Source organism: Dreissena polymorpha, chromosome 7, assembly GCF_020536995.1.
Source record: "Dreissena polymorpha isolate Duluth1 chromosome 7, UMN_Dpol_1.0, whole genome shotgun sequence".
Classification (NCBI taxonomy): Eukaryota; Metazoa; Mollusca; class Bivalvia; order Myida; family Dreissenidae; genus Dreissena; species Dreissena polymorpha.
Window position 1 is genome coordinate 69,943,832 of NC_068361.1, and position 26,402 is coordinate 69,970,233.

The 26,402-nt window shown below is 38.0% G+C and overlaps 1 protein-coding gene and 1 long non-coding RNA gene across 4 annotated transcripts in view; both read right to left on the bottom strand.

Annotated features, from left to right (window-relative positions):
• LOC127837633 (uncharacterized) overlaps positions 1–16,950 on the bottom strand; it is a 56,203-nt gene extending 39,253 nt beyond the window's left edge. Inside the window, exon 1 of one of the 3 annotated variants that reach the window (XR_008029387.1) lies at positions 16,908–16,950. This is a non-coding gene — a long non-coding RNA (uncharacterized LOC127837633). Of the gene's footprint in view, positions 1–6,001; positions 6,146–6,865; positions 6,949–16,907 lie in introns of those variants that run through there. The other 2 variants (XR_008029396.1, XR_008029398.1) reach the window with 2 other exon arrangements.
• Positions 16,951–24,475: 7,525 nt separating this feature from the next.
• The window catches only part of LOC127839805 (uncharacterized), a 34,858-nt gene continuing 32,931 nt past the window's right edge, over positions 24,476–26,402 (bottom strand). The window contains exon 5 of the mRNA XM_052368191.1: positions 24,476–24,502. Coding sequence (XP_052224151.1) covers positions 24,476–24,502 — 27 coding nt within the window. The remainder of the gene's footprint in view (positions 24,503–26,402) is intronic.

The following is a 26,402-nucleotide window of genomic DNA, read 5'->3' on the forward strand; positions in this document are numbered from 1 at the left end:
ACATATGCAAAACACCTAATGACGTAAACCACCTGAACTTTACTTCATTTTTGAGGCATTAGTGATTGTAGCAGGATTGTTAACGTTGTGAAGAAATTGTTTATTGTACAAAGAAGATATTTTCCTGAGGAAACACATATTCTTACTTCAATTCCTTTGTAAGCAGTCACCATCTGATCTAAAATGGCACTAAATAACAGGGTTTAATCAGGCTCTATAAATATGAAGAAGATTTTTAAAGTTTGCACAAAATAGGCTTTATTTAAGAACATGCTCATTTTTGAGAATCTCGGTACAGTGTCAAATTTGACCCCAGGGGCATAATTTGCTAAAACTTGGTAATGAACTTTAAGATTTTAATACATACCACATTTGGTAAAAATAGGCCAAATGGATATGGAAAAGAAGATTTTTTACGTTTGCACAAAATAGGCCCGATATAAGCATATGTTCAATTTTGTGACCCCTGAGGAACGGTCAAATTTGATCCCAGTGGCTTAGTTTGAAAAAATTTGGTAGGAGACTATTAGATGTCACTACATACCAAATTTGGTAGCCCTATGCCATACGGTTATGGACAAGAAGATTCTAAAAGTTTGCACAAAATTTGCCTTATTTAATCGTATGTTCATTGTTGTGACCCCCTGGGCAGGATCAAATTTGACCACAGGGGCATAATTAGAACAAACAAAGTAGAAAACTATTAAATGTCACTACATGCCAAATGTGGTAGCACTAGGCCCCATGGTTATGGACAAGAACATTTTAACAGTTTGCACAAAATATGCTTTATATAAGCATATGTTCAATTTACTGTCCCCCGAGGCGGGGTCCAATTTGAACACATTTGAAAGAGGTTCAACCCAGGAACGTTTGTGATAAGTTTTATCAGAATTGGACTTGTAGTTTAGGATAAGAAGATGTTTAAAGAAAAAGGAAACGTGCGCATGCACGGACGCACACACGACGGACGCAGAACCATGACATAAACCCCGCTGTCCTCTGGCCAGTGGAGCTACAAATCATATCAAACCAGTCATTGAAGCAAGTTGATTTAGTTTTGCAATTGCTTGGTGAAACATACAATGCACACAATGCTATGGCAGATATGGCAGCACTTATTAAGTTGCTCCAATTTGTGAATTTGTCTTCCAAAGATTTAATGCCCTACAGCCTTCCCAATTGGCTGGGTCAAATAACATGGCTTTTAGCAGTGTTAAAGCCCAGAACTATCCAAAGTTGAAACATTTAGCCCACTCATTTCATGTGATATAATGAACAGACCTACGCATGAAAATATTCCTGGGTTAGGGCTTAAACTTGTGCATCTGTGTGCATCTCTTGTGTACTTGTTCAGTAATTACAGGAGTCAGATTGCTTGCATTTCTTTATTTATTTTTAAGTAACAGTGATCTCACCTTTCAATGAAAGTAAGAAATATGACACTGCATTATCTCCATTATGCCTTTTTTATGTGCACACAATTTTATCAACGTGCACTTTAATAGTACTTTTTGAGTTTTCGAAGGATCAATTTTGTGTGAGCTTGTGTTCCTATTTTTAGTAACAGTGACCTGATCATTTACATTAGGTAAAATAAAGTGTAATACGTAATCCCCACATTGCGTTTTATATGCATGCCAATTTTCACCAAAATGTCTTAAGCATTTGTAACTCACTGCAGGATATAGTGTAGAAAGCCATGTCCATGTCAAATGAACTTATAAGTATATACCTATTTAGTATTTTTATGAAATTCTGCATAAATATTCTTGTGTGCTCATTGTTACTTAATGAATACAAGCTTGTTAGGTAGATTTTCAATCTTACAATGTTTAGATCTCGGTTAACAGAGAAAAATACTTAGTATACAACTTTGTTATTTTTTCAGTTTTCAGACCTACTCATGCCTCATGCCCCACCCCCATCCCAACCTCACCAACGCCATCCCTACATTGCCAGATTTAGCATAACTGCACGATAATAAAATAATCATAATATATAATATATATATATTAAGTCAGTAAGAACATTGAAGGTGTTTACATTTACTGGATGGGTAAATGACTATTTTATTTTGCATATTTAGATCATTTTTCATTATGTGTTTTTGAGTTTCTTTCAAAATATTCCTAATACTCCTATAAGATTTTAGTGAATTGTTCAAGATATACACGGGCAAATTGCTTTTTTCACTTCCATTTAAGCTAATCACGTGTCTCTGATAAAATATAAATGCTCAAATTCTTAGGAAATAAAAACTTATTAAATAAAGTTTTGTATGGGTCATTTTTGCATACACGGGTCGAACTTGTAGTTTTGAAGGGCCCTATACAATCAAGCAGATTTTTGTCATTATTGTTATCACTCAATTGTCTTGCATGGGATTTTCAGCACTGTCTGTGCCTCCGGAAAATGGAGTCATTCCCAGAGCAAACGGCCGTGTTCCCAATTTTTGAAGTCATTTTTCCCAATTCCAATAGAGCAGTTTTCTTTCAATATCGTTAAAAGACGTAAACAAACTAAAACAAGGGCTGTTTGTAAAACATGCATGCCCCCCATATGGGCTGTCAGTTGTAGTGGATGCCATTGTGTGAATACGTTTTTTGTCACTGTGACCTTCACCTTTGACCTAGTGACCTGAACATTAATAGGGGTCATCTGCTAGTCTTGAGCTATGTACCTATGAAGTTTCATGATCCTAGGCATAAGCATTCTTGAGTTATCATCCGGAAACCATTTTACTATTTGGAGTCACTGTGACCTTGTCCTTAGTGCAAGTAAACTGAAACTCGATAGGGGTCATCTGCCAGTCATGATCAATGTTCCTATGAAGTTTCATGATCCTAGGCGTAAGCATTCTTGAGTTATCATCCGGAAACCATTTTACTATTTCGAGTCACTGTGACCTTGACCTTTGACCTAGTGACCTGAAAATCAATAGTGGTCATCTGCCAGTCATGATGAATGTACCTATGAAGTTTCATGATCCTAGGCCTAAGCATTCTTGAGTTATCATCCGGAAACCATTTTAGTATTTGGAGTCACTGTGACCTTGACCTTTGACCTAGTGACCTGAAAATCAATAGGGTTCATCTGCCTGTTATGATCAATGTACCTATGAAGTTTCATGAACCTAGGCCTAAGCGTTCTTGAGTTATCATCCGGAATTCATCTGGTGGACGGACGGACAGACCGACATGTGCAAAACAATATACCCCCTCTTTTTCGAAGGGGGGCATAATAAGATTTGAGTGACTTCCCTTTATCTGTAATTAGAATGCGTCTACCGCCTCAGATGTAAGCATGATTTTCCGGATTCTTCTAGCATCATTTATAGCAATAAAGTCTTAACTGTTCCACAATAGTATGCAAAAGTAAAGGGGACCGCAAAGTACACATTCTTATCCAAATTGGAAAACGCTCACTTCTATTTTAATGTGCTTTTGCGAACATTGAGAGTTAGCAAAATTACGCTAGAAAATTGTCAAACAATTTAACAAAATAAAAAAATATATATTAAAATTTAAAATATATTATAACTAGAAATGGCGCGGCAGAGGCCGACGCGTATCCCCACGTCGCATGTTTGACCCAGGGGCGCCCCTGGGTTGATAATGGGACCATGCATAGTTAAGATTGACCGTATTGTCATAAGAGAAGTTCAGTAGTAATTAGAAGTGAATCGGTGTAGAAATGAAGAAGTTAAGTAAAATGCAATTTTGGGTGGGTGTGGCCTATGTGGGCAGGGCGCCCCAGGGTTGGTAATGGGGCTATGCATAGTTGAGATTGACCGTATTGTCATAAGAATAGTTCAGTATCAATTATAAGTGAATCGGTGTAAAAATGAAGAAATTATAGTAAAAGGCAATTTTATGTGGGTGTGGCCTATGTGGGCGGGGCGCCCCAGGGTTGGTTATTGGGCCATGCATAGTTGAGATTGACCGTATTGTCATAAGAGAAGTTCAGTATCAATTAGAAGTAAGTCGGTGTAGAAATGAAGAAGTTATAGTGATAGGCAATTTTGGGTGGGTTTGGCCTATGTGGGTGGGGCGACTCAGGGTTGGTAATGGGGCCATGCATAGTTGAGATTGACCGTATTGTCATGCATAGTTGAGATTGACCGTATTGTCATAAGAGAATTTCAGTATCAATTTGAAGTGAATCGGTGTAGAAATGAAGAAATTATAGTAAAAACCAATTTTGGGTTGTAGTGGTCTATGTGGGCGGGGCGCCCCAGGGTTGGTAATGGGGCCATGCATAGTTAAGATTGACCGTATTGACATAAGAGAGGTTCAGTATCAATTTGAAGTAAATCGGTGCAGATATAAACAAATTAATGTAAAATAACATAAAAAAGGAGTGAAAATCTCCGACCCGGCCCCGCCCCAACCCCCATAACTTATGACCCAGGGGTCAGATCAAAATTCCAAATAGTGCAGGGTCGCACATATGCTCATAGCTACCATGTGTTTAAGTTTCAAGGTTCTAGTGCTTATAGTGTAGGAGGAGATAGTGGCCAGGACGGACAGACGGCGGAGATCAATACAATATAACCACTTTTTCTCCAAAAAACGTGGGGATAAAAAGAGCTTGTATTTATAGTCTTTGGTAGTTGTATTGGGCTCTAAAATGTAAAAGAAAAGGCAGTGTTACACTGATGAAGTAGAGGACATTACTAAGGCTTTGAGTTGTGACTTGTTTGATTAGTTAGTGTTTTATTTTCTGTTGATGACCATGTTATTAGTCATTTACTTATTACCTGTGTGTTTTAAAATGGACAAGTTTCAATGTAATACTTTCCAGTTTTGCATGGCTTTTAAATTATAGTAGACACAGGCATAGTAACAAGTAAATTGAAGTTAATTAGTCAAAACTTAATTATTTTTATCATAACAAGGGCTGTTTGTAAAACATGCATGCCCCCTATATGGGCTATAAGTTGTAGTAGCAGCCATTGTGTGAATACGTTCTTTATGGTGGTGGTGGTAATGGTGGTGGTGGTGGCCAATGTTTATTGATACAATGCATTACAAAAATGCAGTTAGCCTTACATTTGGTAAAATTTAAATAAATTACAAGGGAGGCAAATGCTGTAACAAAAAGAACATGCATAAACGGTAGTTGTTTCCCTTGTTTGATCCATGCTAAATCCTTAAAATTCCTATTTCCAGTAACTGTAACCTTCACCTGTGACCTTGACCTTTGACCAATTGACCTCAAAATCAATAAGGGTCATCTGCGAGTCATGATCAATGTTCCTATGAAGTGTCATGATCCTAGGCCTAAGTGTTCTTGAGTTATCATCCGGAAACCATCTGGTGGACGGAGCGACAGACGGACCGACATGAGCAAAGCAATATACCCCCTCTTCTTCGAAGGGGGGCATAATAAAATAACACTATAAAAATTCCCAAGACCGGCTGTCTCTCCAATGCAAAAAATCCCAAAATTAACAATTTTGTCGATAAAAACTTCCCAATTGTGCCAGACTCCTTTTTCCAAAATAGGCAGAACTGTCTTGTGTTATATAATTTTATCATCTACATTCTACAATCATATTCTGTACTAAATGTACAAACATTGTTAACAATAATGCTAAAAAATATGACTTAATTGAATTGATTTATCCCCAGGGGTAATTTAAGTAAGAAGAAAATTCAAATTATGGGTAATCATACAGAAAAAAAACACGACAAACATTTTTGCATGTAAAGCCACCCTGCAAATTTGTAATAAGACCACATGATATCAAGTTTATGAAAACAAGGGCTGTTTGTAAAACATGCATGCCCCCATATGGGCTCTCCGTTGTAGTGACAGCCATTGTGTGAATATCTTTTTTGTCACTGTGACCTTGACCTTTGACCTAGTGACCTGAAAATCAATAGGGGTCATCTGCCAGTCATGCTCAATGTACCTATGAAGTTTCATGATCCTAGCCATAAGCATTCTTGAGTTATCATCCGGAAACCATTTTACTATTTCAAGTCACCGTGACCTTGACCTTTGACCTAGTGACCTGAAAATCAATAGGGGTCATCTGCGAGTAATGATCAATCTACCTATCAAGTTTCATGATCCTAGGAATAAGCGTTCTTGAGTTATCATCCTGAAACCATTTTACTATTTCGGGTCACCGTGAACTTGATCTTTGACCTAGTGACCTCAAAATCGATAGGGGTCATCTGCGAGTCATGATCAATGTACTTATGAAGTTTCATGATCCTAGGCGTAAGCGTACTTGAATTATCATCCGGAAACCATTTTACTATTTCGGGTCACCATGACCTTGGACCTAGTGACCTGAAAATTAATAGGGGTCATCTGCAAGTCATGATCAATGTACCTATGAAGTTTCATGATCGTAGCCATTAGCGTTCTTGAGTTATCATCCGGAAACCATTTTACTATTTCAGGTTACCGTGACCTTGACCTTTGACCTAGTGACCTGAAAATCAATTGGGGTCAACTGCGAGTCATGATCTATCTACCTATCAAGTTTCATGATCCGCTGCATTAGCGTTCTTGTGGTATCATCCTGAAACCATATTACTATTTCGGGTCACCGTGACCTTGACCTTTGACCTAGTGACCTGAAAATCAATAGGTGTCATCTGCGAGTCATGATCAATGTACCTATGAAGTTTAATGATCCTTGGCATAAGCGTTCTTGAGTTATTATCCGGAAACCATTTTACTATTTCGGGTCACCGTGTCCTTGACCTTTGACCTAGTGACCTGAAAATCAATAGGGGTCATCTGCCAGCAATTATCAATCGTCCTACGAAGTTTCATTAACCTAGGCCTAAGCGTTCTTGAGTCATCATCCGGAAACCATTTTACTATTTCGGGTTACTGTGACCTTGACCTTTGACCTAGTGTCCTGAAAATCAGTAGGGGTCATCTGCGAGTCATGATCAATCTACCTATCAAGTTTCATGATCCTAGGCCTAAACGTTCTTGAGTTATCATCCAGAAACCATTTTACTATTTCGGGTCACAGTGACCTTTGATCTATTGCCCTCAAAATCAATAGGGGTCATCTGCGAGTCATGATCAATGTATCTATGAAGTTTCATGATCCTAGTCCCAAGCGTTCTTGAGTTATCATCCGGAAACCACCTGGTGGACGGACCGACCGACAGACCGACATATGCAAAGCAATATACCCCCTCTTTTTCGAAGGTGGGCAAAAAAATTGTTGGAAACCTTCACAAGGGAATTTTTAGGTCTCATTTGGAAAAAATAAACACTTTTTTCTATTGGGAATGGGGCCGAATACCCGATTTTTAACAAAAAATAACACTGTAAATATCCTAGTTCCTTTTTTTTGGTCACTGAAATATACTTTGGTTACTCATATTCAAACTTAACTGACAATAATACAAACGGTCACAGGTATTTTCAGAGGTTGCAATAAGACTCAAGTCTCAGAATGTAATGTGGCTTTTAGTACTCTCTTTAAAACCTCAAAAGGGTCTGACCAACATTCATATTTTTGTATTCTTGTAAAGATTCGAACCTGGTCAAATATTCATGCCTTTTACCAATTTGGTGTTGAGCAGCACCTGAACAGTTGACAGACATTAACATTTTTCTTATTGACTGCCTCCCAAAGCCTGTAGTGGTTCCCACCCAGCTATTTTTTTCCTTACCATTTTGGGTATGTCAACAGGGCACTTAAGATAGGCGAAAATAGCCTAATTTAGACAAATTGGGAAAACGGTGGTTTTTGTTGCTAACAAATACTAATAATTTAGAATAAAAGTTTTCATTATTATACTAACCAATGTTCAACTAATAGAGCTGGTGACGGAAATAAACCAAACGCTGCGATTTATTCAAATAATTTTTTAATAAAACCTTCAATTGGGAATTTTATGTTGGAAAATATTTACTTTTTTTATATTGGGAATGGGGTTGTATAGCAGCCCCAAATCAGGCCAAAATCACTGTGTGACTCACCATCATCTTCCTCCTCCTCCACTGCTTCCTCCCCATCCTCCCCTGCACCATCAGCATTGAAATCTTCATCATCTCCTTCATACTGCAACACAAATAAACGTGTGAAACTTCAGCATGTTGAGCACTGAGAACAATCTATAGCAGCAGTGAACTATAAAATACTGCATAAAACCTTTTACAAATTTGATGGCTGTGTAGATCCTTACAAAAATCAATTTAAATTAAAGACATTTCTTACAGATTCAAAAGTTAAAGGCTTCATTTCTATCACTGAGATACTGATGCACAGCATACAACCTGAACAGACTTCAAGGTACTTGCTGGTTGAATATAGGCATACAACCTGAACATACTTCAAGGTACTTGCTGGTTGAATATAGGCATACAACCTGAACAGACTTCAAGGTACTTGCTGGTTGAATATAGGCATACAACCTGAACAGACTTGAAGGTACTTGCTGGTTGAATATAGGCATACAACCTGAACAGACTTCAAGGTACTTGCTGGTTGAATATAGGCATACAACCTGAACAGACTTAAGTTACTTGCTAGTTGAATATAGGCATACAACCTAACCAGACTTCAAGGTACTTGCTGGTTGAATATAGGCATTTATTTTGCTTTCCAGTAGAAAAGGGTTAAGCCATTTTTGACATTTTTTATGATGATGATTTTAAGGTCTTTTCAACCCTGAAAGTGTTTTTTTTTAATTCATAGCTATATACAGTCTTTGCTTAAGCGACTTGCACGATTCCTATGACAAGCAGATTTAATTTCGCGATTTAAAAAATTGGAGAAGCTTTCCTAACAAGGCAACTGGTTTACATGAACTGTAAAACAATTAAGATAACAAAACTAACAATTTTCAGGATTATTAGGCCATAAACAACAAGGGACAAAATTGTCACAAAACCAGGTTTTCATTGTGAAAAAAAATCTGATAAAGGGAGACAACTCAAACTGAACTTTTGAAATGAACAAACAAAATTAACCCCCTTGGTAAGTTTGTTTTAAAATAAATCTATTTTTAGTCGTGGCGACCTTGACATTGGAGATATTGACATGATTCTTTCGTGCGACACACCGTCCCATGATGGTGAACAAATGTGACAAATGATTTTAAAATCTCATAATGAATGACATAGTTATAGCCCAGACAAGCTCATTTATGGCTATTTTTTACCTTTGAACTCAAAGTGTGACCTTGACCTTGGAGATATTGACGTATTTTTTTCGCGCGACACACCGTCTAATGATGGTTAACAAATGTGCCAAATGATTTTAAAATCTCACAATGAACGACAAAGTTATGGCACGGACAAGCTTGTTCTGCCCGCCCGCCAGCCAGCCAACCAGCTAGCCAGCCAGCCCGCCCGCATTCGCCAATCTAATAACCAGTTTTTTCCTTCGGAAAACCTGGTTAAACACTGATTCTTGCACCTCCACTGCAGTCCATACCAGCTTTTCAGAGATAACATTTGTGACTTTCTGCCTACACTATTTTTTATTTTGAAAGAACTTCCTGTAAGCAAAAACATCCATAAAGGCTGAAAGTGTCATCCCTGATTAGCCTGTGATAAGCCTGTGCTAAGCAAGGTTTCCCAGAAAGGAGCTCAAATGATGCCCATACCTCGAGGTCCCCTGACTGGTTTAACAACTGCAGATTGGATCCCTCATCTTCTTCCTCATCCTCCTCATTATCATCGAAGTCTTCTTCATCATCATCGTCGTCGTCATCATCTTCAGCTCCTGCTTCCTCCTCTTCTTCATCATCATCTTCACCTAACGAACAGCAACTAAAGGTGTTCAAAATGTGCCTCTAACAGGTCCTGCATTCATCAAACAATTCTTAGAATTAAATCTAAGAATAAAGTACAATCATAACACAACAGTAACATTAAGTATGATTGGTGAAATTTGTTAAGGTTTCGCACTAAGCTGCCAAATGCAAGTTGTTTCTGATTAATCTTAATGATGATGGATGTGGTGTCATGAAGGGAATGAAATAAGTGAAGAGATTATTAAATGCTGAACAGAAACAACTTCTCCTTTAAGTTGCCTTTCTTCATTTCAGCTGAGCGAGAAGTCACTTCACATTTGATCTTAGGCTTAGTCTTGAGAACCATGCTAGTTTACCTTATATCTCTCCATGAACCCAGTAGTTCAATTAATGCAAATTTATTTTACCTTCCTCATTTTCTTCACCGTCTTCTCCATCAAAGTCTTCGTCAACACTGTCTGAAACCAACACACACATTGTGAGTACAGTAAGAGCAGAATGTCACTATTTAACAAATGCAGTCGGTAGGAAAGTCTACAAATAATGACAGGCCACAAGGTATGGTTAACTTGTAACTATCACTGGCCCAACATTCCAATTAACTGGCAAGTAAAACTAGAAATGGCGCGGCAGAGACCGACGCATATTCTCAAGCTGCATTGTTGACCCAGGGGCGCCCCAGGGTTGGTAATGGGGCCATGCATAGTTAAGATTGACCGTATTGTCATAAGAGAGGTTCAGTATCAATTTGAAGTGAATCGGTGTAGAAATAAAGAAATTATAGTAAAAGGCAATTTTGGAAGGGTGTGGTCTATGTGAGCGGGGTGCCCCAGTGTTGGTAATGGGGCCATCAATAGCTGAGATTGACCGCTTTGTCATAAGAGAGGTTCAGTATCAATTTGAAGTAAATCAGTGCAAAAATAAAGTTAATGAAAAACAAGCAAATTCATTAAATTGATATCCCCCGCCATATACTTCTGGAAACAAAAGTGTTATATTTGACACTAAAAAAAGAATTTTTTTAAGATACAAAGGGCTATAACTCTGTTATTATCAGATGGTGTACAATGTCATTTGGCCTGCATCATCTTATTATTAATATATATACTCATACCAAGTTTCAATGAAATCCGCAAAAGCACTTCCAAGATATGGCTCCGGACACAAAAGTGCCTATAGTAAAAAGCATTTTTTCAAGATACAAAGGGCCATAACTCTGTTCTTAACAGATGGTGTACAATGCCATTTGACGTGCATCATCCTCTTATGCATATATATACACATACCAAGTTTCAATGAAATCCGCCTAAGCACTCTCAAGATATGGCTCCGGACACAAAAGTGCCTATAGTAAAAAGCATTTTTTCAAGATACAAAGGGCCATAACTCTGTTTTTAACAGATGGTGTACAATGCCATTTGGCGTGCATCATCCTCTTATGCATATATATACTCATACCAAGTTTCAATGAAATCCGCCAAAGCACTTCCAAGATATGGCTCCGGACACAAAAGTGCCGGACGGACGGAAGGACAGCTGGACGGACGGATGGATGGACAACGCCAAAACAATATCCCTCCGCCTCTGGCGGGGGATAATAACCTAAAGAAGTGAGTGAAAATATCTGACCCAGCCCATCCCCAACTCCCATAACTTTTGACCCAGGGGTCAGATCAAAATTCCAAATAGTGCAGGGTCGCACATATGCTCATAGCTACCATGTGTGCAAGTTTCAGTGCTAATAGTGTAGGAGGAAATAGTGGCCAGGACGGACAGACGGACGGAGATAACCAAAATATAATTAGATTACACATTCTCTGTAGGGGCACTTGCCATGACTTCATTTGTGAATATTCTAATGTACATGTGGTAGGAAACTAAATATTATTGTGTACTAAAACTGCCAGCTTTGGTTGAAGGTTGTAGACATCATGATACTTCTAAAGCTGGCAGTACTGTACCCACTGGGGGCTGACGAGGTCAAAGCGTAGTCCGTTTCGCTACGACGTCGAGTATATGTTTTACTACGAAAACATTGTTTAAATACACATGACATCGAGAACGGATTAGTCGAAAATTGTGTTTAAAACATGTAAGATTATGATTTTGTTATAACAAAACTCTGAATTTAAGCACAATGTCATTTCATAGGTCTGTTACATCAAATTATAATCCAAGATGTGTCTGGTTTATGCGGTTAAACATGAAATAGACCGCTGATTTATCAAACCGAAGTCAATTTTCACTTTAAAAAAATGCACTTAAAGTTTACAACTGTGTTTAATTGACACAATTTTACAATTTCCATATTGATCTATGTATTGTTAAGCCACTGGTGTGTTTAGAAATGTGTAGGGTGACCCAGTTATCAGAAATAAAGGATACATATTATTATAAAGGCATGATCATGTCTCTGACAGCATACGTATATGCCTCGCTACGACAACGCTTTAGCGTGCATGCGTTTCTCACAGAAGACGTATTGGTTATCTCTCAAAGGCAAAGTAAAAAAAAAAATAATACAGAGTGGCTGGATGTTTCCTTTGAAACAGAGATAGTAACAACGGCACAACATGATCTGAAGCGCACAGTCGACATGGTAATGAACATTATTATGATATAATTTAATTCACGACTTGGCCAAAGGAAACGATTAAAATCGAAAATCCATATATAAGATGACAGTTGAGAGTCGAGAACCTAATGTCGTCGGTCTCAATAAAAATGACGCATCTTCACCATTTGACAATCCCTTATACGTTCATTTTGATAGAGACCGACGATAGGTTTTCAGCATACGGTACTCTTTTTCAAATGACATTCGGTTCTCGTTATTCCCAACTCGCTTATCTCGAAACTCTGCTTATGTCAAAGTAAATCCCATGTTCTAACTTCGATCATTATTTATCTCATACGGATTTTGATTTTTACATTGTATATATCAAAGCGATTTTCTTGAAAATCGGTTATCGTCAACTAATTTTGAGGTGAATTTCATGTTCGTATACATGATTGTACCTGTAAAATCCACACCTGTAACAGCCGTAAGGTGTGGAAAGTAGGACCCCAATGGCACAAATCCGCAATTGCATAATCAATATATTGTTGTAAAGTTGTGGCAGTGGGTTTCTGTCACAGGTTATTGTTAACTGCGTACATGACGGCCGGTAAGTTTACTTCGTGTTACAATGCGGTTAAGGCCCAGTCTCACTATGATGCCGGCGGAGCCCCAGTGCGTGATCAGGCATCTACCGGGATGAACCGGGGCCCTACCGGGATGAACCGATGCTCCACCGGGATGAACGGTGGACGACCGGGGACAACCGGGGCTCCACCGGGAAAGAATTAAAATGTTTAATACCTCCGCGATGAACCGGGAGTCACCGGGTAGGACCGGCAACGACCTGCGTGGCACCTGGAACAACCGGTACTGTACCGGGAACAACCGGGACGGCACCTTAGCTCCACCGGGGCCCAAAACCACCCCGGCAGAGCTACGGCAACGCCCCGGTTGAGCCCCGGTGAATGCCGGCAGAGTCCCTTTATAGCTACGTTACATAAGTAAACCGGTGCTCTGACGGTACCGTCCCGGTTGTTCCCGATGCAGTCCCGGTTGTTTCCAGTGCCAAGCCGGTTATTGCCGGTCCTTCCCGGTAACTCCTTGTTCATCCCGGAGGTATTAAACATTTGAATACTTTCCCGGTGGAGCCCCGGTTGTCCCCGGTTAAACCGGGGCGTTGCCGCAGCTCTGCCGGGGTCTGATGCCGGTATAAACCCGGTGAGTACCGGCGTAGTGACGGTATACCGGGGCTCTGCCGGGACTCTGCAGGCTTTCACCGGGTTCAACCTATTCGTTTTGATGTGCATGCGCACAGTGAAGCAAGGCATCTTTTGCACTGGGAAATGGCAGTCTGCAGTAACTGAAAACTGCATGTGATATGTCCAGAAATGGATACAGAAACTTCGTTGAGCAACCTATACATTATATGTGTACTTCGTTGCGCAACCAATACATACTCTGTGCGAAACCTTTACATAAAGCGACTTGTAATTTCCTTCGAAACAAAGAATTTGCATAATTAAAATATATGTTCGTAACCTGTTTTGTACTTTAAAATGTGTAATGTACACTGAATCAAAGTAAAATGTAGTTTTATTTAATTTAAGTTACCGTAATTGGCTATTTTAACAGAATAACCACCTTATGCATTGCTTCAAATCAAAATATTTCGATTTTAGCTCAAAATAAACTTAAAGGTTGCAACTACGCGCATTTGTTATAAGTTTGTTATTGAAAATAAGTACCTACCATTACTGGATGTTCCGTTCTCTAATTCATAAACACCAGAAAATATGAAACTCGCCTGATTAAGTAGTGTATTTACACCATGTTTTCGTAGTAAAACATATACCCGACGTCGTAGCGAAACGGACTACGCTTTGACCTCGTCAGCCCCCAGTGGTACCTTCATCAACAAGAGTAGCCGGTACAAAGATGGATGAAAAACAGTGAACTTTTTTAATTGTTTAAATCAATTTCCCCTGAAATAATGTTCAAGGAGTGGTTAAAGTTATTTCTTTTACATTGAATTTGTAAAAGGGACCTTTTCACGTTTTGGTTAATTGACCAAATTAAAAACAAGACTATTGCCAAGCAATTAAAGTCCCCTACCGGCTCCACCATTGTCAGATTTTTTTTTATTTGTTGCCATAGCAACCAGAATTTTTGACGTACAAACAAAATTAAATGACATGCATAATGTTCATATTGCCATCTATCCATGTTTCAAGTTTCATAAAAAATATTAAGAACTTTTAAAAGTATCGCAGGATCCAGAAAAAACACCATTTTCAGCAGTATTTCTAGTCTATTTGTTGCCATAGCAACCAATATTTTAGACGTATGAACAAAATGAAATGATGTGTATAATTTCCATATTGCCATCTATCCATATTTCAAGTTTTATGAACAAATATTAAGAACTTTTAAACTTATCGCAGGATCCAGAAAACCACCATTTTCAGCAGTATTTCTAGTCCATTTGTTGCCATAGCAACCAGAATTTTTGACGTACAAACAAAATGAAATGACGTGCATAATGTCCATATTGTCATCTATCCATGCTTCCAGTTTCATGAAAAAATATTAAGAACTTTTTAAGTAATGGCAGGATCCTGAAAAAAACACCATTTTCAGCAGTATTTCTAGTCTTTTTGTTGCCATAGCAACCAAAATTTTTGACGAGGGAACAAACTGAAATGATGTGAAAAATTCCATATTGCCATCCATCCATATTTCAAGTTTCATGAAAAAATATTAGAACTTTTAAAGTTATCGCAGGATCCAGAAAATGTGACGGACGGACGGATACAAAACCAAAAGTCCCCTCCGGTAAAATCGGTAGGGGACTAACAAGAGCTGTCAGAGGACAGCGCGCTCGACTATTTGAGTGCTTGACAGTATAACGTAAGCCATCAAAAATAAAAAATGAAAAAAAAAGTTTGTTTTGAGGGGGAGGGGGGAGGCAGGGATTCTGGGTTGGGGCATGGGGTATTGTTTGGGTGGAATCCATTGTGGTATTCAGGTAAGTGTTGTATTGTGAAAGTAATAATAAATTCTGATCACAAGGGCTGTTTGTAAAACATGCATGTCCCCCATATGGGCTTTCCGTTGTAGTGACAGCCATTGTGTGAATATGTTATAGTCACTTTGACCTTGACCTTTGACCTAGTGACCTGAAAATCTATAGGGGTCATCTGCCAGTCATGATCAATGTACCTATATAGTTTCATGATCCTAGCCATAAGCATTCTTGAGTTATCATCCAGAAACCATTTTACCATTTCAGGTCACCGTGACCTTGATCTTTGATATAGTGACCTGAAAATCAATAAGGGTCATCTGCGAGTCATGATCAATCTACCTACGAAGTTTCATGATTCTAGCAGGGGTTTTTTTAGAGAAAGGGGAAGACGCTGGACGCTGGGTGAAAGGGGAAAAAAGAGTGCGAAAGAGACATATTAGGGAAAAAAATAAAAACTGTTCATTTCAATGTCTATAACTCATCAAAAGAGGCTTGTCTCTGTCCTTTTTGTTCTTAAACACATTTAACACGTATTAAAGTCAAAGTCCTTAATTAAGTTGCAGGTGTTGATCTAATTATGGGAAATGTTTTCAACTATATTTCTGTACTGGGGCCGGGGGACGATGTCAATTTTGTGATTTCAATGTCATGATGAATGGGTTGACGATCTTGATCTGCTACAGTATTGGAAGGGAAAGGAGCCGCAGCTGCCGATTGTCTACATTCACTTTCACAATGTTCGATGTTGATTACCTCAGAATCCTGCTGGGTTATAACGGTTTTCGATGATTCTTTCTTAAAAATGCCTAGATGCGTTCAGTATCTTCCGTGTCAGAATGTTTTATTTTGTTTGTGTAAGAACGCCAATTGTGAGACATTTTTTTCTGTTTTCACGTTTATATCTTGGCTTGCACATAGCCCGGATGAAAATTCGACTGGTTTCCGGTAATTTATCGACGAAACACCCTTCTCGTGCAAGACCGGTATCAAGTAAAATAGTCACATGATTATTACGATTAGTTGCCCAGTTTACATGACGTAATTTAAGAGCTATATTTAGAATAACTTGGATTCCCAGATTTATTGTGTTCGTCTGGAGAGAGAGAGAAAGATCGTTGTACATGGTGCAAATTGGATAATTGTCGAATGCCCAAAGGAAAAATAAACATTTCTTTGAGAGAAAATATTATATTTTGGTGAAAAATGAAATTTTTGGTTCGGAAATTGTATTTTATGGGGAAAAATTCTGGTAGGAGAAGACGCCGAATATCGACGTCACTTTCTTAGTAAAAAAACCCTGCCTAGGCATAAGCGTTCTTGAGTTATCATCCGGAAACCATTTTACTATTTTGGGTCACCGTGACCTTGACTTTTGACCTAGTGACCTGAAAATCAATAGGGGTCATCTGCGAGTCATGATCAATCTACCTATCAAGTTACATGATCCTAGGCCTAAGCGTTCTTGAGTTATCATCTGGAAACCATTTTACTATTTCGTGTCACCGTGACCTTGACCTATGACCTAGTGACCTCAAAATCAATAGGGGTCATCTGTGAGTCATGATCAATGTACCTATGAAGTTTCATGATCCTAGGCCCAAGCGTTCTTGAGTTATCATCCGGAAACCACCTGAGGTGGACGGACCGACAGACCGACCGACATGAGCAAAGCAATATACCCCTTCTTCTTCGAAGGGGGCATAATAATACTTTAAGTGGGTTTTGGAATATTGTCCATAACAGTTGTACTACCTTAATGAACAACTGATTTCAGTATGTGCCAATAATGATTATTTGAACATATGTTTTATGAATTATGGTCTAATTGCTATTCAGTTAACTGAATCGATAAGCCCCTTATCAAAATACGGTATCACGGTTTAAATTATGTACAACAACATGCTGATAATAGTGCTCAGCAGAAAAATATATTTCATTGAATTACATAATATAAAACAATATAATCTAAAACAAAAACAAACGTATAGCACTAGTTGTAATATAGTGCATACTTATATTTAAGTAATTAATGTGTTATTAACCGGAACACTTTATCTTCGGAGAGTGACGTCATTCACACGAATATCTTAACGTAAGATATTGCCAGAATGACAATAAGTATCGGGACTGATTAGTTTCCGTAAATGTACAATTATAACTTTATGTATATTTAATGTCAATAAGTTACTAAAATGACTGTGTTTAACTGTGTATGAAATAATATGTATCATGACTATGTTTATGAAATGTGAAGTATTTGGTAAAAGTATTTGGTAAAACATTGGTTTATGAGATGTGAAGTACGTGTAGTTCACAATCGTGTTTGTCATATAAAAAAAATAATGCAAGAACTTGTAAGGAGATGTACAGTACTTAGTGCTATGATCATGCAAACACATGAAAATGCCCCATACATCTTTCACTTTATTCGGATAATGCAACTTCGTGCTTTATTAAATGTGCATATCATCCACGTTATAAAATGTGACGCTATGAAATACTATTATACTATGATATCGTTAAACGTGAAGGTGATGCTTTTTGTGTTAAATTGTAAGCAAGTTGTAAAATAAATGTATACGTTATTTTGATGCAGTCAATAATGCTCAATGCAAGCATACCATTAACATTCTGGTCATTACGCCATATTGATGGGATATGAGCCAGCCACAGTCCATTTGAGCCATTCAAGACTTTGATATGCATACTGATATACTGCTCTTATAACCAACCTCGGTCCACTTGAGCCATTGAACACTTTGATATGCATAATGATATACTGCTCTTATAACCAGCCCCAGTCCACTCGCGCCATTCAAGGCTTTGATATGCATACTGATATACTGCTCTTATAACCAACCTCGGTCCACTTGAGCCATTAAACACTTTGATATGCATAATGATATACTGCTCTTATAACCAGCCTCGGTCCACTTGAGCCATTCAAGACTTTGATTTGCATACTGATATACTGCTCTTATAACCAACCCCGGTCCACTCGCGCCATTCAAGACTTTGATATGCATAATGATATACTGCTCTTATACATTATGTAGCCAACCATGGTCCACTTGAGCCATTCAAGACTTTGATATGCATAATGATATACTGTTCTTATTACCAGCCACGGTCCTTTTGCGCCATTCAAGACTTTGATATGCATAATGATATACTGCCTTATAACCAACCACGGTCCACTTGAGTCATTCAAGACTTTGATATGCATACTGATATACTGCCTTATAACCAACCATGGTCCACTTGAGTCATTCAAGACTTTGATATGCATAATGATATACTGCTCTTATAACTAACCACGGTCCACTTGAGCCATTCAAGACTTTGATATGCATAATGATATACTGCCTTATTACCAGCCACGGTCCATTTGAGCCATTCAAGACTTTGATATGCATTAGGATATACTGCCTTATAACCAACCACAGTGCACTTGAGCCATTCAAGACTTTGATATGTATAATGATATACTGCTCGTATAACCAACCACGGTCCACTTGAGCTATTTAACACTTTGATATGCATAATGATATACTGCTCTTATAACCAACCACGGTCCACTTGAGTCATTCAATACTTTGATATGAATAATGATATACTGCTCTTATAACCAACCACGGTCCATTTGAGCCATTCAACACTTTGATATGCATAATGATATACTGCATTATAACCAGCCTCGGTCCATTTGAGCCATTCAAGACACTAGGGCTCAACATTAACGGTTGTCCTATATTGCCCCTGGCAAGTAAAAGTTGGGTCCGGGCAAGTTATTTTATAATCTAGTTGTCCAACCGGGCAAGTGCAAAAACGAACAAAGAGCATGTAATTTAGACTTTCATTAGACTTTAAATGCAGTAATCATTTTGTTAAACATTCAAAAATAAAAAAGGTTTTGTGGTGTATCATATTGATCTTTATTGAAATATATGAGGTTTACAGTTAATGTGATATTTCATGTTTGGGCAAGCGGCTTTACGTTCAGGGCAAGTACATTTTCTAAGTACTTGCCCGGAAGGGCAAGTTGGTTTTTCGGTAAATGCTGAGCCCTGCAAGACTTTGATATGCATAATGATATACTGCCTTATAACCAACCACGGTCCACTTGAGCCATTCAAGACTTTGATATACATACTGATATACTGCTCTTATAACCAGCCTCGGTCCACTTGAGCCATTCAAGACTTTGATATGCATAATGATATATTGCCTTATAACCAGCCCCGGTCCATTTGAGCCATTCAAGACTTTGATATGCATAATGATAAACTGCCTTATAACCAACCACAGTCCACTTGAGCCATTCAAAACTTTGATATGCATACTGATATACTGCTCTTATACATTTTTTAGCCAACCATGGTCCACTTGAGCCATTCAAGACTTTGATATGCATACTGATATACTGCTCTTATACATTTTGTAGCCAACCACGGTCCACTTGAGTCATTCAAGACTTTGATGTGCATAATGATATACTGCCTTATAACCAGCCCCGGTTCATTTGAGCCATTCAACACTTTGATATGCATAATTATATACAGCCTTATAACCAACCACGGTCCACTTGAGCCATTCAAGACTTTGATATGCATACTGATATACTGCTCTTATAACCAGCCTCGGTCCACTTGAGCCATTCAAGACTTTGATATGCATAATGATATACTGCCTTATAACCAGCCCCGGTCCATTTGAGCCATTCAAGACTTTGATATGCATAATGATATACTGCTCTTATAACCAGCCACGGTCCACTCGCGCCATTCAACACTTTGATTTGCGTAATGATATACTGCCTTATAACCAGCCCCTGTCCACTTGAGCCATTCAAGACTTTGATATGCATACTGATAAACTGCTCTTATAACCATCCACGGTCCACTTGAGCCATTCAACACTTTGATATGCATAATGATATATTGCTTTTATAACCAACCACGGTCCACTTGAGCCATTCAACACTTTGATATGCATAATGATATATTGCTCTTATAACCAACCACGGTCCACACGACATTCAAGACTTTGATATGAATAATGATATACTGTTCTCATGACCAGCCCCGGTCCACTTGAGCCATTCAACACTTTTATATGCATAATGATATATTGCTCTTATAACCAACCACGGCCCACACGCCATTCAAGACTTTGATATGCACAATGATATACTGCTCTTATACATTTTGTAGCCAACCATGGTCCACTTGAGCCATTCAAGACTTTGATATGCATAATGATAAACTGCTCTTATAACCAACCACGGTCCACTTGAGCCATTCAACACTTTGATATGCATAATGATATATTGCTCTTATATCCAAGCACGGTCCACACGCCATTCAAGACTTTGATATGAATAATGATATACTGTTCTCATGACCAGCCCCGGTCCACTCGCGCCATTTAAGACTTTGATATGCATACTGATATACTGCTCTTATAACCAACCACGGTCCACTTGAGCCATTCAAGACTTGGATATGCATAATGATATACTGCCTTATAACCAGCCCCGGTCCATTTGAGCCATTCAACACTTTGATATGCATAATGATATACTGCTCTTATAACCTGCCTCGGTCCACTCGCGCCATTCAAGTCTTTGATATGCATACTGATAAACTGCTCTTATGTCCAGCCCCGGTCCACATGCGCCATTCAAGACTTTGATATGCATAATGATATACTGCTCTTAACCAACCACGGTCCACTTGAGTCATTCAAGACTTTGATATGCATAATGATATACTGCCTTATAACCAGCCCCGGTCCATTTGAGCCATTCAAGACTTTGATAAGCATAATGATATACTACATGTCTTATTACCCGCCTGGTCCATTTGAGCCATTCAACACTTTGATATGCATAATGATATACTGCCTTATAACCAACCACGGTCCATTTGAGCCATTCAAGACTTTGATAAGCATAATGATATACTGTCTTATAACCAGCCCGGTCCATTTGAGCCATTCAACACTTTGATATGCATAATGATATACTGCCTTATAACCAGCCCCGGTCCATTTGACCCATTCAAGACTTTGATAAGCTTAATGATATACTGCATTATAACCAACCACAGTCCACTTGAGCCATTCAAGACTTTGATATGCATAATGATATACTGCTCTTATAACCAGCCCCGGTCCATTTGAGCCATTCAACACTTTGATATGCATAATGATATACTGCCTTATAACCAGCCTCAGTCCATTTGAGCCATTCAAGACTTTGATATGCATAATGATATACTGCCTTATAACCAACCACGGTCCACTTGAGCCATTGAAGACTTTGATATGCATACTGATATACTGCTCTTATACATTTTGTAGCCAACCATGGTCCACTTGAGCCATTCAAGACTTTGATATGCATAATGATATACTGCTCTTATAACCAACCTCGGTCCACTTGAGCCATCCAAGACTTTGATATGCATAATGATATACTGCTTTATAACCAGCCCCGGTCCATTTGAGCCATTCAACACTTTGATATGCATAATGATATACTGTCTTATAACCAGCCTCGGTCCATTTGAGCCATTCAAGACTTTGATATGCATAATGATATACTGCCTTATAACCAACCACGGTCCATTTGAGCCATTCAAGACTTTGATATGCATAATGATATACTGTCTTATAACCAACCACGGTCCACATGAGCCATTCAAGACTTTGATATTCATAATGATATACTGCCTTAACACCAACCACGGTCCACATGAGCCATTCAAGACTTTGATATGCATAATGATATACTGTCTTATAACCAGCCTCGGTCCATTTGAGCCATTCAAGACTTTGATATGCATAATGATATACTGCCTTATAACCAGCCCCGGTCCATTTGAGCCATTCAAGACTTTGATAAGCATAATGATATACTGTCTTATAACCAGCCTGGTCCATTTGAGCCATTCAACACTTTGATATGCATAATGATATACTGCCTTATAACCAGCCCCGGTCCATTTGAGCCATTCAAGACTTTGATAAGCATAATGATAAACTGCCTTATAACCAACCACAGTATACTTGAGCCATTCAAGACGTTGATATGCATAATGATATACTGCTCTTATAACCAGCCTGGTCCATTTGAGCCATTCAACACTTTGATATGCATAATGATATACTGCCTTAAAACCAGCCTCGGTCCATTTGAGCCATTCAAGACTTTGATATGCATAATGATATACTGCCTTATAACCAACCACGGTCCACTTCAGCCATTCAAGACTTTGATATGCATACTGATATACTGCTCTTATACATTTTGTAGCCAACCATGGTCCACTTGAGTCATTCAAGACTTTGATATGCATAATGGTATACTGCTCTTATGACCAACCTCGGTCCACTTGAGCCATCCAAGACTTTGATATGCATAATGATATACTGCCTTATAAAAAGCCCCGGTCCATTTGAGCCATTCAACACTTTGATATGCATAATGATATACTGTCTTATAAACAGCCTCCGTCCATTTGAGCCATTCAAGACTTTGATATGCATAATGATATACTGCCTTATAACCAGCCCCGGTCCATTTGCGCCATTCAAGACTTTGATATGAATGATGATATACTGTTCTTATGACCAGCCACGGTCCATTCGCGCCATTCAAGACTTTGATATGCATAATGATATACTGCACTTATAACCAACCACAGTCCACTTGAGCCATTCAAGACTTTGATATGAATAATGATATACTGTTGTTATGACCAGCCACGGTCCACTTGCGCCTTTTAACACTGTGATATGTATACTGATATACTGCTCTTATACATTTTGTAGCAACCATGGTCCATTTGAGCCATTCAAGACTTTGATATGCATAATGATATAATGCCTTATAACCAGCCTCGGTCCATTTGAGCCATCCAAGACTTTGATATGCATACTGATATACTGCTTTTATAACCAACCACAGTCCACTTTAGCCATTCAAGACTTTGATATGCATACTGATATACTGTTCTCATGACCAGCCACGGTCCAATTGAGCCATTCAAGTCTTTGATAAGAATAATGATATACTGTTCTTATAACCTACCACGGTCCAATTGAGCCATTCAAGACTTTGATATGAATAATGATATACTGCTCTTATAACCAACCACGGTCCACTTGAGCCATTCAAGACTTTGATATGAATAATGATATACTGTTCTTATGACCGGCCACGGTCCAATTGCGCCTTTTAACACTGTGATATGTATACTGATATACTGCTCTAACGACCAGCCATGGTCCGCGTGCGCCTTTCAAGACTTTGATATGCATACTGACACTCAGTCTGAAATACTTCTCTTATTACCAGCCACGGCCCACTGGCGCCATTTAAGACTCAAGACTTTGATATTCATACTGATATACTGCTCTCGTGACATTAAGTCCTAACAATATATGCTTAAATGCTAAAAAATTTCTCTGATGAATTATGGTGGATGATGATTTTGTGTATGTCAATTGTGCTTGAGTACATTCTATTAAAAGGTAAAGGAATACTTTATTCACTGTATGAAATCACTTACACATACTATGTGATAAAATTGTTACTATATATATGTACATGTATAATATCCCTGATATATATATATATATATAATTGATCGATATGTTTTATTTAATCTTAATAAATCTTTCTAGGTCCTTGTGGGTACACACAATTAATCGAATTTGATCGATAAGTATGTTCATTCACGATAATGCGATTTTGGAAATTGAAGAAACTTTCCTTTGTTTTTGATTTTGTTTCAAATAGAAATTAATAACTGTATTTTTTCACATTTGGACTAATGCCGTAACATGTATTGTATGAGTATTTCATGTACTGGAACAATATTGTTATAATGCTTACACTAAATTGCCCAATAAAACGACACACTGCAAAACACCTCAGGAAACCTGATACACTGTGAGCAGTGTAATACCATTTGAGCAGTGCTCGTTATCGTTATTTTAGTATGAACTAGCACAGGTTACGTAAATTGGAAAAATTAAAATTTTCAAAGTCTAATTTGAAACAACTGTGTATTAAGATTGATAGCAAAGTTATGAGCCTACATGTACATGTAGAAAAAATCCTGACAAATTTTCTTAATAAAATGAGAGAAGTGTGGCTCCCTGAAGTAGAAGTTCAGGCAAAATGGTCCATTTTCAGGCAATTAGTGAAGAAAAACTACTTTAATTTGCAAACCACTACAATATTTAACCCTTTGCATGCTGGGAAGTTTGTCATCTGCTAAAATGTCGTCTGCTGAATTTCTAAAATTAGCATTTTTTTCGATTTTTTTTCAAAGAATATTATCAGAATAGCAAACAGTTTGGATCCTGATGAGACGCCACGTTCTGTGACGTCTCATCTGGATCCAAACTGTTTGCAAAGGCCTTCAAAATTCGGTTCCCGCACTGAAAGGGTTTAAGCAGAGCTCCAGATAAGGATTTGTGAAATTAGAAACGGTACTGCCACTGACAGAAAGAAAAGGAGTAACGCTGAAAATCAATAAGTACCTGTACTACCATATCTAAAAATACAGGTAGTAATGTACTACCCGTGTTCTTGTATATTGGAATGACTAAATACTATTTCTTCATTTTTCTTGACAAGAAAACACAAGCCAACTAGTAAGCTAAGTAAATGAACACTAATTTCACTGTCTCATTTCAAAAGAATCGTTGCTTTAGCAGTTAACTGTCAAAGTTGCAAAGTAGCCACCGATGCAATCAAATTGTTTTATATCGGGGCGACAATGTCTTTTTCTGGGTTGACATATTGAATATCAGGATAGTTAGACGACCGTATGTAGCCATTATATGACAACAAAGTGTTTTTTTTGAAACCGAAAGTTAGCCGGCCTTCCCTTGCCCGCATACATATTGTTTTGACGGGTTTATAAGTTACTTGAAATCACGCGACATAATAGACAATAATATCGGAACCCAGTCTACAACTTTTCGGTAATTTGAATAAACAAAAAGCGCCGTTAGGTTAGAGACCAACCAATCACGCCGCGTTGACGCGGACGTATCGGTACGGCCAAATTGTTTTCGTAAATGCGTAAAAGAGATATTAAAGTCGTAATTGTACCTTTAGTTTAAACAAATAAATGCGTAAACCTTCATGAAAAAGCCGTATTTACGGCTGTAAGGCCCTTATCTGGAGCTCTGATTTAAAGGATTTATGCACACTTAACACATGCCTGTCATAACCTTTCAGCATGGTTACTCTAAGAAACTATTTCATGTGGGGAAATTTGCGTTTTTAATGACCATGTTGGGAAAACATGGATACCATCTGGAGAAGACCAGGAAACCTTATATAAGCAGTGACTTTATAAATCTTTTGGATGACAAAAAACTAATTTCAAGCCATTTGGTTGCAATTTCTTTGCTTTGTAGAGGCAGTTTTTCTGATTGCCTGAATATGGCCCATTTTACCCGATCTTCTACTTCAGAGAGCCACGCTTTGCTCATTTTTTAAAGAAATTTTGTCAGGATTTTGTCTAAATGAAGGCCGATAGATTTGTTATCAATATAATACACAGTTGTTTCAAATTGGACTTTGAAAATTTTAATTTGTCTAATTTACTTACCCTATGTTAGTTCATGGTAAATTAACAAGCACTGCCCCAATGGTATTACACTGCTCACAAGGTATAGGGTTTCCTGGGGTGCAAAATAAAAAGCAAAACAATCATAACATTAGACTAACTCGTTTTGTTTTTCTGATAGCGCCATTATGCTGATCTACTACACAGTCAATGTATTTTGTTTGTACTACATGTATTACTACAAATCATTATAATTCACATTATTTTATATATAAAAATATTTGCGTGTCTGTTATCTACCTGACAAAACTTACAATAAGCTAATGTTGTTTAATCATGATTCAGTTTATATGCCCAATACAAACACATTGCATGTACCTTGTTCATTATATACACCGAATTCACTTTACAAACAATTACTTTTATGGTATAATTACCTGTCAACAATATGCTGTTTTTTAATTCTTCTCCAA